Source organism: Pygocentrus nattereri, chromosome 8 (genome assembly GCF_015220715.1).
Source record: "Pygocentrus nattereri isolate fPygNat1 chromosome 8, fPygNat1.pri, whole genome shotgun sequence".
NCBI lineage: Eukaryota > Metazoa > Chordata > Actinopteri > Characiformes > Serrasalmidae > Pygocentrus > Pygocentrus nattereri.
In genome coordinates this window covers 12,263,855-12,276,672 of record NC_051218.1, presented here as the reverse complement: position 1 = coordinate 12,276,672, position 12,818 = coordinate 12,263,855, and the positions used below count along the sequence as shown (strand labels likewise).

Genomic DNA, 12,818 nt, shown 5'->3' with positions numbered 1-12,818 from the left:
TGAATGGCCACTTCTGCTCTTAATGCGACTTTCATTAATTACACTCTGAGCCTGAAGTAGCAAGAGGCAATATAGAACCAACAGAATGCTTCAAAGCAGACCAAACCTATTGAAATATTGAACTGAAATTGAATATGCGTTAGCCAAACCGGCTCTCAGAACAGTCATTCTCTTAACGTTGTGATTTTTGTTTACATACCTCTCTTAGATGAGTGCAAAACGGCACATCCTTCTTCATCTCTTACTACCCCAATCCCTCTATTCTCCCCATAAAAGAAAAAAGGCAAATGAGAGAGAGATAGAGGGGGGAAGGGCATGTTTGATGAACTCATCTGCAGCAATGTTCATTTTTTAATAAGCACCGGGCAGTGCAGATACTGTCATCAGACGAGCAGATTGTAATGAGAGAAGTGAGGAAGAAAAGGAGGGAGGGAGCGAGGGAATGAAAGAGGGAAAGCGCCAGAGAGTAATTATCCTAAATCGAGACTTCATCGCTGTCCGATCAGCACTTTCTTTTTTTTTTTTATCTCTCTTGCTCTGTCTGTTGTACTCTTGCTTTTTCTTTCTCTCTATTTCTCTCGTTCTGTCTGTTGTCCTCTTGCTCTTTCTGTCCTTCTCTGTCTATCTTGCTTTACCATGTTTCTCAATCTTGTTCTTTTTCTAACTTTTCCTCCCTCTCTCCCATCTCTCCCTTTTTCCTCTGTCTCTCATCCCTTCTCCATCTTTTTCTTTGTCTTTTTTGCTTTTCTGTCTCTCTTCTACTGTCTTGCCCTTTCTTTTTACTTTCTTTACCTCATTCTTTCCGCTTTACTCTGTCCCCATCTTTCTTTTTCTTGCTCTCTTTCTTTCTCTCCCTCTTTTCTCGCTCATATTCCTTTTCTCTCCTCTCCCCATCTTCTTTTCCTTTCTCTCTTCCTGTCTTTTCTCCCTCTCTCTCTCTCTCTCTCTCTCTCTCTCTCTCTCTCTCTCTGTTTGTTTACTGCAGTGTTGTGTGGATTGTACTGTTTGCTGTGTTAATAGGTAAATGTTGTTGATATTCTAACTCTTCAGTGCAGATGAGTCTTTGCCCATGGAGATGAACGAGAGAGAGAGTTGAGAGCTTCTTTTTTAACCTCCTCTCTCTCATCTCTTTTTCCCATGATGCCCACAAAGCTCTTCTTTTCAAAGATCTCATCATCTCTACTTTCTGTCCTCTCTTTCTCTGTCGATTGCACTCTCTTGCTCTTTGGCTCCTCATTCAGGCAAGAGGACATGAGTGTGTGCAGCACTCGCATGATACGAAGGTGATCTCCAGGTTAATGGCTGCTTCTCTCTCTCCATCTTTCATTCTCTCTCAGTCTCTAACTCTCTTGCTCTTTATTTCTTTATCTCTCGATCTCTCTCACTGTCTGCCTTCTTTCTTTCTCTATCTTTCTCTAATTTTCTTGCTTTTTCTCTCTCTCCATCTCTAACTCTCTGACACGTTCTCTTTTTCAGCTCTCCCTCTCCAACTCTCACTCTCCTTCCTCTTTGGCTCTGTCTCTCTAACTGTATTTCTCTAACTGTCTGTCTTTAATTTTCTCTCGCTCTATTTAATTCTCTCTCTCTCTCTCTCTCTCTCTCTCTCTCTCTCTCTCTCTCCGATGTTGGCACCAAAACAGTTTGGTGTCACAACGTAACTGTTTGCAGAGCTTTTAGGAATAAAACCTGATGGTTATGCTTCCTAACAGGAATTGACTTGATGGTTGCGATTAAAGGAAGGAAACGATCAAATGTGGAATCAGTCCTGAAACACCTGATTAAACGATCAGAATCCTTTACACTGTGATATCAGCCCATCAGGAAAACACAGAATACCATTAGCGACTATTGAAAACCGCTAGGAACCAACAGACACTTTTAATGGGTTCTATGATTTATTTTTCTTTCAACAGTGGTGTTCGTTAAATGTAGCTCTCTAGCCGTGTTACGGACGAAAGATGGATTAAATGAAGATATCGCTAAGCAGCAGCAGCCACAATTTACAGCGTCATTGAGCTGCTTCTGCCATTGTGGCAGAGAGTGCATGTGCACGTGACGTCACTATGGCTGAGAGTGCATGTCTGCAGCCAGACTCTTGTGTTATTTTCTGCGATTTCCCCACCAGCTGGCACACCTTCTATCCTCAGTCCCATCTGGAATATTTTCCTCTCTGGCATTCGGGAAATGGACAGCTATGGCTTAGCTGGGATTCAAACTCTCAATCTTCTGATGTTGGGATGAATTACTAGACTGTTTTACCACATTAGACTATGCCAAGATTTGAGCTGCTTCAAGCTCTGAATTGCTTAATGTGTTCTGAGTTGCTCAGTGGACTAAGCAGTCACTCCAATTGGAGGCTGTGAGTTTGAGCCCCAGCGATGCCATAGATATCCATAGGTGCATACCCAAGAGGATAAATGTCTGGCAGGATTGTGTAATGGAGTCCTGGCTGAGTATAAAAAGCAACTTCATTTTATTTACCTGACTGAGACACAGAATTAAAAAATTAAGAAAACTTTTGAGTCCACTAAGAAGTTTGGGTTGGGTGAACTCTGGTGTCCTCGAGTTGAGTCAACTCAAGAAAAGCCATGTAATCAGTTTCTGTATCATTAGCCACGTTTACATGCAGCCTAATAGACTAATCCGACTGAGGCCATTCGGAATACAATTTCTATCCGATTGAACGAGGTGGGTAAGCCTCTAAATAACCCGTTAAATAGATGAATAATATCCGTGTAAACGCCTGAATCCGATTACACTCCAATCAGAACGTGTAAAAAGGTTCTGCGCATGCGCGGCGCGTCACCGCGAAAGGTTTATACCGTTCAGCATGGCGGAGCGGAAACGGGTCTGCAGAGGAGACGAGGTTTATACTCTGAGCTTTAAAAGACGGCGGTGGGACGGACGGCCAGCTTATGTGTCTCAGAGCACGACGTCTTCCTTTATAAGAGCATGTGAAGGACGTTTTTCTGAGTCTGACATCAGTTTAAAGCCATTAAAAACTCAAGCGCACCAACTGGAAACATCACCTCACACTGACTGGACATCACGTGATGTTCGCTGTCATGGTAACGTTCACGCTCAGCGCTGCTCCACGCATGCGCGTCATTTTGTATCGGATTACTTGTAAACGAAGATTTTCATCAAACTGTTGAATAGAGTGAGAATAAACACCTCGGTCTGAATCTGTAATCCGACTGTATTCAATAGTATTGGCAAAAATCTTTGCATGTAAACATTTCTAACAGTGTAGATGTGTTTTTTAAGGAGACAGAACAAATGTGCACAACGTTTTCAAATGCAAATCCAAATAAAAATAACAATTTATGAAAACTCAGTGCAGCTCCTCCACTGTAAAAGTCCATGTTTATTTTGTGTATGTTATGAGGTTTTTGGTCGTATCTGTATGTAAATATATGTAAACCGGAACTTCTAAAAAGGTTCCGAAATAATTCAGATTATGAAGGGCCTGATTCATCTGACAAGTTGAGTCGGGTCTGTTAGTCCAGCATTAAAGTGGACCTGCAGGGTGGGAGTTCGGGATCTCTTGTCTAGCTGTAGTTGATGAGGCTTTGAAAGAGAGGGACAGAAAAAGGAGTTGAGCAGGCGGACAGGGTCAGGCTTAGCTGCTCTGTGTGTTTATCAGTGTGTGTCTGGGTGGGCTGGGGGATAGTGGTGTAGGTGAAGGTGGTGGGTGATGTTTATGGATGCTGATGGAGAGGGCAGTGGGGTGGTTGGAGGAGGGGGACACACTGCTAGTGAAATGAAAATGGCTCTTTAGCAGAAGCCAGGACACTCTGCTGCCCCTCACAATCAATGTGTTGATTTACTACCTGAAAGCCTGTCAAACCGACAGAGAACTGAGACTGGAGGGCTGAGTGTGAGTGTATGTGTGTGTGTTTGTTTTCATACATTTTTAGGATCAGAGTGTTCTGAATAAGCACTAAAAGCAGAAACACAGCTAACCTGCACATGTTATATAATATGCGAGGAATGTTAGTTACACAGTACAGTCATTACATTTTGTTACTTTTCTAAGTGTAATTAAGCTAACAGATCCATATTTTTATTTATTTAGAGCACAATTTCTATTCATTTACTGAATTTTACCATGCAAATAATAATATAAATACATATGAATACATAGTGATTATATATACAGATAATTTCTTAGAGTTCTTTAGGGAAAAAATGGTTTTATACAAAACCATGAACACCCAAATATCCCTTTGCATGATTAAAGGGTTCTTCAAATTGATTGAGAATGTGCAATAGATGGTTCTAAATGGAACCTTTTTGAAAACGTTTCTACTTAGCACCAGAAAAAGCTCCTTATATTGTTACAAGCTTAATACTGTCACAATAGCAGAACCTTTTTGGTGCTATATAGATCCCTTTTTAAAAAGCATCAGTGGACATCTGGGGCATATATATGTATACACACACACACACACACATATATACACACACACAGAGGTGAGGGGGAGATGGAGTTAGATGGCAATGTTAAAAATAAAAATTCCTATCAAATGCTGACAAATGGTGTTTTTCAAGTATGTACGACAGATGTGTAGCACTGAGGCACATAAACGTAGTGCGGCTAAAAGCTCAGCTTGTTCTGCTCTTGTGGTCGTTTGCCATTCCTCCACTCTGAGTGGTAATAAGTGTACTTCTGAGGCGAATAACCTTGAGTGAATTCATTTCTAGTCTGCGTTGGTGAAGTGCTGCTGTCTCACTAACTGCTCTGCATCATCTACCTGCCGTGTTTTTCACCTTGCGTTGTGTCTAATGAAATATTAATCATGTTTACTTTAGGGTAGCGCAGTGTATGGGAGGAGAGGAGCTGTATAGATTCACTCCTCATCCTCCTCTGTCTGTCTGTCTCTGTCTCTCTCTCTCTCTCTCTCTCACCCACTCAAGTGTAGATGTATACCGTCAAAGTCAACCACCATTCTCAAAACGCTGACATCTCTTATCAAAATGGCATTTTCTTCCCAATGATTTCATTCACAGAGGGATGAGAAATGAAGTCTGCATCTCACTTGAGAGTTAATATAGAATAAATTGAAAGGAACGGAATTCTGGAAGCAGATACATTGATACCCTGATCTCTAGCTTTCTTGTGTAGAAAACACATCAGTCAATTTAGTTTCCTACTGAAGGCCCTGAAACATTTTACATAACACTTCTTATAACATAAAGCTGCGATTTTGGCTTCTTTCATTGTGCCAGTGTTAGACAGACATCATTCCTAGAGGGGAAATTACACTACAGTCACGAGGCGGTGGGCTGAAAGCTGCTTTCAAGCTTTATTCAAAGAGAAGAAAGAGAGCTGTTCCTCCTCACAGAGTGTAAGAATCCAGGCTTTGCACTAATTGATGTTTTTAACAGTGGCTTTGCTTAGGAATGGTTACCAGATGAATGTCCTGTTGTATAAAGCAGCATTATTAATCTGATGATGGGTCATTCTATAGATGTGTCCACTTTTTTTTTTTTTATCTATCCATAGGAGTAACTCGTGTTACTGATCGTCATTGGTGTCACACATAAAAGTAACACCAGTGACATTTTAAAGAAAAATGAATTGTACAAAATGGCTGCTACAGAGCATCAACCCACGCCAGTCATTTAATCCGTTTGTTTTCTAGTTTTTCACAATTACCTAAGAATAATGGTCATACCAGTGACTTCAACTAAAAGCCTCATATGAAATCATGAGCTAAATGAGAAAATCACTGATAACTGAAAGAGACCAAGGACTTAAAACTGCGCTTCTTTTCAGAAATGCTCAGAAACAGCTCAAAGGAAGTCGTGATGTCACCTGTGGGACTTTTATTTCAAAATAAGAGATAAGAGGTAACACCAGTGGCACGACTACTGGAGACGACTTTCATATATTTTATATTTATTTGTCATTCGTTTTCATGTCATTTAAATACATATTTCATAGTCATGTATAGATTATTGCCGTTTAAATAGCAGAAAGTTTGTTTTTACCTCAAAATATGGCCTCCCCCTTTACACCTGACTGTGAGGACAAGCGCTTCTGAGGTGCTTGGAATTAAACATTTATCTAAAAACCAGTACTGGTTAAGTGGTGCTCAAAAGAGGTGTAATTGTTCAAATAACTTTGTTTCAGTTTAAAGTATGAATAAACCGAAACCTTAACGTGTCTCTCGAGTGTAATACATCTGTAAATGCTGGGGACACAAAAACGTGCGTTGCCACAGAATGACTCTGATCAGGCGCCTCTCTCACGAAGCACGTTCACAGAGACGGGGTTCCCGACTGAGTTTCAACTCCACAAAACCTCACACATGGAATCGCGGTTACCTCCATTCACGAAGACGGTTAACAACTTTCTCGGCTTAGATGCCGAAGCTTAGTGGCGGGGAGTCGACTCTTTGGGCTGTAGATCAAAAATTGAGCTCATTATAAAGTAGCATGACGATACGCAGCGTGAGCACATGAAGAACCTGCACGTCACACGAGGCCGTCCTAGTAGCACACGTTTAAAACAAGTACCCCCGAGTTAAGTGTGGAGTTTGAGGAGCACCATTTTGCCCTCAGAAAAGCGGCCAGAGACACCAGTTTTAACAGAGATTATCTGTATTTATACTAACGGTTTGGTTCTTTCAGTGCTGAAGTATATCCGGTGCTGCGAGCTGCAGTTAAACGTGGACAGGTGGAAATCATTACTGATTAGCCGATCGTTCACACAGTCACTCTGTCCAGCTCCACTACCTTTATTTCATTAAAGCAAATAGTCTCTACTCCCTCTGTAGTACACTATATAGGTCTAAACATAATGACTGCAGGATGTATGGTGCACTAAGTCCAAATGTCATAACACATATAGTGCACTATGTAGGGAGTAAGGAGCCATTTGGGACTAAGCCATTTAGGTGTTTGAGGGTGTGTAAAAACCGCACTGCATTATGTGCCCTCAATAAAATGCAACGCACAGTAGTTACTCAGCCTCTCGACCACTCTGTAACATCATGTCTGAGCTGTTAGTGCAGGGCTGAGAGGACAGTTAGACCCTCCTTAGGAGTCCACCTCCATCAGTCGCTGACTGATCCGAGAGCTGTTCATGATCCTGAATCCTGAGTTTAACCTGCACTGGCGCCGGGTAGCTGTGCAGCTGAAGTTGTCATGGTGATGCAGCCTTATAAGAGTGATCCACCAACAGGAGACAGAAGAGGGCAAGCAGATGTACGTTTTCAGTCTTAAGTGCTTTTTCAGCAATAATTTAGCAAAAATTGACTTTAAACTAATATTAACCTAAGACAAGTGCAACAATGTTCTTGTAATAATAACAATAATAATAAAAATAATGTATTTTCATTAAAGCAAGCAACAACAATCATTAATAATAATAATAACAATAAAAATAATAACTGAGTACTTATTTCTTTAACTGCAGTTTTTGGATAACGAATTATTATTGATAAATTATATATATATTGGTTTAAGTTACCATAAAGCAAAAAACATATACTTCTTAAAATAACACTGCATTTTCAGACCATTTTCATTTAATTCCATTATTCTGTCCTTCCTCTGCCTCTGCATCCTGCGATTTAGACAAAATTGAAACTTTAACAGAGAAGAGCTGCACAGAACCAGCAGGCTTTTTTTTTCTTCCATATTTCACGCTGAGACCTTAAATGTAGCGTAAATGGCTTGTGAAGTAGTGTTTAAACCAGAGATGTGACAATGAGGCTTTGAGAACGGCGGTGTGTATCATACATGCACAACAGATGCTGCTTTTATACAGTGTTAAATGAGAAATGTGTTTAGAGCTCTTTTAAAGGTGTCACTCAGCGTCCTGAGTATAAATGGTACAACTTCTGCTTTGGGTTAACTTGTTGTGCAATTATAAATCAATTAGTTATTCTGTTATTGAATCTGAGTGTGAATAAACATGAACTTCAATTAGATCTCCACAAAGAGATGCTGCACCATGGAGAAACAGTGATCCTGCTAGAGAACGAGAAAGAACAGAGCATTTTCAGTGGGAACCATAAGGCTGCGGAGGTGTTTCTAGGTGATTTGCTAATTGAAGGGACACGTTTTGACACATATACCGCTGCACTATGGTTAAAACACATGTATTATTCATATAAACACAAACATATTTCACTCCAGGCATAACATTGATGGGTTTTTGTTTTTTTTTTTCTGCCGCAGTCTCCTTGAATAAATGTTACTAAGAGGCTGAATTACTAAGAGCACATTCATCACACACACACACACACACATACACACAGAGAGAGAGAAATCCTTGTTAAGTCACTTTGGAGTGTGTAAATGTGACCTGTGAGGGGTTTCAGCTGTTTTCATTTTTAAAAATATGATCTAAATATTATTTCCACTAAAACTGGCCATTAAGTACTAGTTATGCATTTTTGGTGTAAAAAAACATACACACACGTATATATACATATATACATATATACAATTTTATATATAAAGCACAGGCCTCAACAAATAATTCTAATATCAAATTTTCAGTGTTCAGTGTGTCCATGTTTTGCCTTTCCATTCTGATCTTTCCTTCTTTTTTTTGGAGTCTTGCTTTCAGTTTTTCAAAGAAATCTGCTGTTTTTCCACGCCTCTAAACTTCAGTCTTAGAAGTTGGTTGAATTTTCTGCTTCTCAAGCATCTCAAACTCATTCAATAATGTCAGTCTTGGGCACTGCAGTGGTCCGTCCGTTATTCTGAGAGAACCAGCACCTCCTTTGTTCAAGTTCATTTTCTCAATAATAGCTTCTTGATATTTACACATCATTTCAGACCCATAGCACTGAGCTGTCTACTCATAGTGGAAGGATGGACAGAAACACCTGTGGATTTATTCAGATCTGAAGCAGAAGTGGAGCTCGATTTTCTCCTCTCTCTTAAAGATGAAAAGATGAAGGTCTTTTTGGTTATGGTCGTCCACCAGGTCTTGCACAGTTGTAAGATTTTCTTTGTATCTTTTACAAATTTTCAGCTCCAGTTTTGGAAAATTCTGCTTTTCCACTTTTTTTTCCTTTGACTCCCCTTCATTATGCAATGAATCGTCTTATATATAATCTCCTCAGAAACATCTGAAAAATGAATCACTTGTACATAAATATAAAGCTATTGTTTTGACTGGAAATAAATAAAGGTAAAGTCAGACCACCCATATTGCACATAAACATTAGGGTCCGAATGCCGGCTTTGTCCCTTTTAATGTACTTGTAGCCGGTCCGTGTGTGTTTATACAAGTGTGACTGAAAGGACAGGTTGTGTGAGTGTGAGAGAGCATTTGAGTGCTCTCCCCTCACCCAGCTCAATTTTATTTTATTTTTATTTTGAGTGTTTAATGTATTAAAAGGGCCGAGGTAATGAATTATAATCTTTAATGCAGCGACCGATCGATACTTGCACAAAATAAATCAGCTTTTTACTGAGAGCGTCAAAGCCTTTAATACACTAGGGGCGAAAGGGGAGGGGGAGAGAGAAGGAAGGGGAGAGGAGGGGAGGGGGGCATGCCAAGAGTCTGTGATGGAGGAAGGAGAGCAAGAAAGAGAACAAGAGGGAGGGATTAGATGAGAGTGGCTGAGATGGATGATATTATTGGTGACTATATTTAAGAGCGAGTCCTCAGAGACCATACATTTATAATGAATATGTACGGGGTGAGAAGGTCAGAACTCATCAAGCACTGTTAGTAGCCATGTCACTCTGCCCTCACCCTCGGCCTGCTCTGGCTTTGTCAAGGACCAAATACAACAGGGACACTGGCCCCGGGGCCACAAATAATCTCTCTCATTTCAGCCTCAGCCAAGGCCACTGTAGCAGTAACAGTGATAATAGTTAGCCCAAATTCTGCTCGTTGCTCAGCTACTCTCCACTTCTTTCATTCCACCTTATTACAAAGCAGTGTAGCCTTTAATTCAGGTTGGTCACAGTGCTCAGTGGACCTCTGCATTCATATATACTCTTACAAAAACAGTGTAAAACTCTGAAAATTGACATTTCTGTCTCAGTTTAAACTGGGCGGATACAAAACGACAGTCCCTGATTATCACTGAATCCTCAGCCCCAGTATATCATCACTTCATAAACAAAATGGTCTACATGCTGACGAATTTTGATTAATGTCACCATGACAACTGCATAATTCATGAATTGTATTAGCGTTCCATTTGTCATTTTTGAGTTATGATTCAGCCCAGGGTTTGTCAAAAAAAAACCCTCTTTGCCTCACACCCACAATGTTTTAAGACCTCCATTTCCCCCCTCTTCTCGCTCCCCTCCCAAATGTCAGAGTCTCTAAATTGTCAGCTGGTGCGGAGCGAGGCAGCAAGAATTAATTTGCCCTCATAAATATGTTGTTACCATCACTTTGTGTGAGAGACTCTCATATTCATAGTCACTGTACTGACACATAGACCTGCTGCGCTCACCAACTACAGAGCAACATGCTGCCACCTAGTGGTGAGGATGTGGAGCATAACAACTGTGATGGTTTATTGTTGCTACAATTTCAAATATGTATGTATAGTACTGTGCACAAGTCAAAAACCACACACACACACATTTTCTAAGCCGCTTCTCTCTCAGGGTCGCCGGGGTTGCTGGAGCCTATCCCAGCAGTGATTGGGCGGAAGGCAGGACACACCCTCAGGTAGTCAAAAACCACCCTTCATTTACAGTCGAAACAGCCATTAAGTACAAGTTATTTATTTTTCAAGAGATGTTTCTGAGGAACCCACTTGCATCAGGAAATAGGAAGTCAAAGGAAATAAGTGAAAGAAACAGGAGTTTCCAAAACTGGAGCTCAACATGTTTTATGAGATACAGCGAAAATGGGATACCTAACAACAGTGCAAGACCTAGTAGACCAACAACACTATATGATAGGGACTGTCATATAAACCGAACTGAGAACATGAACAAATCAATCTTTCAGAGAAAAACAAGCTTCACTCTTGTTTCAGATCTGAAACAAAGGGTTTTTGTCCATCATTCCACTGTGAGAAAATAACTCAGAGCTGTGGGTTTGAAGGGATGTGTAGCTGTTACTGAGAAACAGACAAAAAAGAATGTATGTCAAACAATGGACTGACCTCAGCAGAGTCCAGAGCTCAACTTGTGGTTGGGATTACTTGGATCATGAAAAGCAGAAAATGCAACTTCTAATAATTACTCTCTCTCACACACACACACACACACACACACACACATTTTCTAAGCCGCTTCTCCCTTAGGGTCGGGGTGCTGGAGCCTATCCCAACTGTCATCGGGCGGAAGGCAGGATACGCCCTGTACAGGTTTTAATAATTACTGAATAAAATAAAATAATTACATTTAATTTTTGTGGGTTTGTTATTCTACAAAATGTATATATTAACTATTTGTATATACATTTATATATAAATATTTCATGCCTGTTGTGACTAAAACTAAGGTAAGTGAAGAGTGGTCTCTGACTTTTACACTGTAAATAATTGTACTTGGGACCATATTAAAATAAATGTACAAACTGTTTTATTCAAGCTTTACTTAAAATAGATGTTTTAACTTATAGTGCAAAACCCAGGCATGAGCTGGACCTTTACAGGCTTATAAAATATGTAAGAACATAAAATATAAAAGATGTACATCATATAAATGTTGAACAGGGAAATTGTGCCAAAAAAAGAAAAAGTGAGTAATACAGAATAATCATACTACAACTGTGTGAATTGTGCTGTTGTTCTCAATCCATGGGTTTGTCAAAACTGGAATGGAAATCTAAAGAGAGACAGAAAAAAAAACATGGTTACGTTACACAGATCTACCTCGGCTGGGTGAGAATGACCAGCAGTGCGTGGCCCGGACTGATCTACTGACCTTCAGCTCCAGAGGAGACACGGCTAACATCAGAGTGCTCAGGAGTGAGATTATCTTCACTCTCACCTGAAATACCTGATTTTGAGAGAGAAAATACATTTTACTTTTCTCAACAAATTTCATGTTTCAATATAATTTAAATACTTTGCTTATACTACAATTCATACTGTCTACGTACTAAACTGTACCCAGATACAGCTACCATATAGGTAAGATGTCGAGATGCCTTCAAATGACTGAACTCAGTGACTTTTGGGTGCACCCATTGCTGACGTTGCTGAGTGCACAGCTTGTGTAATCTCCTTTAAAACCTTAGAATAGAATAGGAACCTGAATAGAACAGGACACTCTGGAGCAGCTGCACATGAGCCTAGGAGGTCACCATGCCTATTGCGCTAGCTGTGAATTAGATGGGTAAAAAGTCTCCAGCTTTAGGCTGAGGAGAAGTGAGGCTAGATTCTCTGGAGTGATTCAGCACCATCCAATACCTTTGGTTGAGTTTTAGTGGATTGTGATCCAGAAATACTCATCCAGCATCAGCACCTGACATTACTAATGCTCTTGTAATTTAATGCAAACAAATTCTCACAGCAGTGTTCCAACATCTAATTTAAAGACTTTCCAGAAGAGGCTGTTACTGCAGCAAACTCCTCAATAATATTTTTGATTTCAGAAGAAATGTTGAATGGGCAGGTGACAAGCTTCATGTACCTAATAAACTGGCAGGTTAATGCATATTTGCAACTAATACTTTAGCTATTAAATATATATTTAAAATATTTGTCAGAAAATATATTTTGGCTCTTCTCATTTACACTATATTGCCAAACATATTCACTCACCCATCCAAATAATTGAATTCAGGTGTTCTAATCACTTCCACGGCCACAGGTGTGTAAAACCAAGCACCATGCAAACCAAGCAGGCATGCAGACTGCTTCTAAAAA

General features: G+C 40.1%; 1 protein-coding gene across 1 annotated transcript in view; it reads right to left on the bottom strand.

Moving 5' to 3' along the window:
- Positions 1-11,503: 11,503 nt before the first annotated feature.
- Positions 11,504-12,818, bottom strand: part of ccdc88b (coiled-coil domain containing 88B) — a 31,043-nt gene continuing 29,728 nt past the window's right edge. The window contains exons 28-29 of the mRNA XM_017722718.2: positions 11,872-11,946; positions 11,504-11,772 (exon numbers count right to left, since the gene is read on the bottom strand). Of these exons, the coding sequence (XP_017578207.1) occupies positions 11,738-11,772; positions 11,872-11,946 (110 nt within the window). The 3' untranslated portion in view covers positions 11,504-11,737. The remainder of the gene's footprint in view (positions 11,773-11,871; positions 11,947-12,818) is intronic.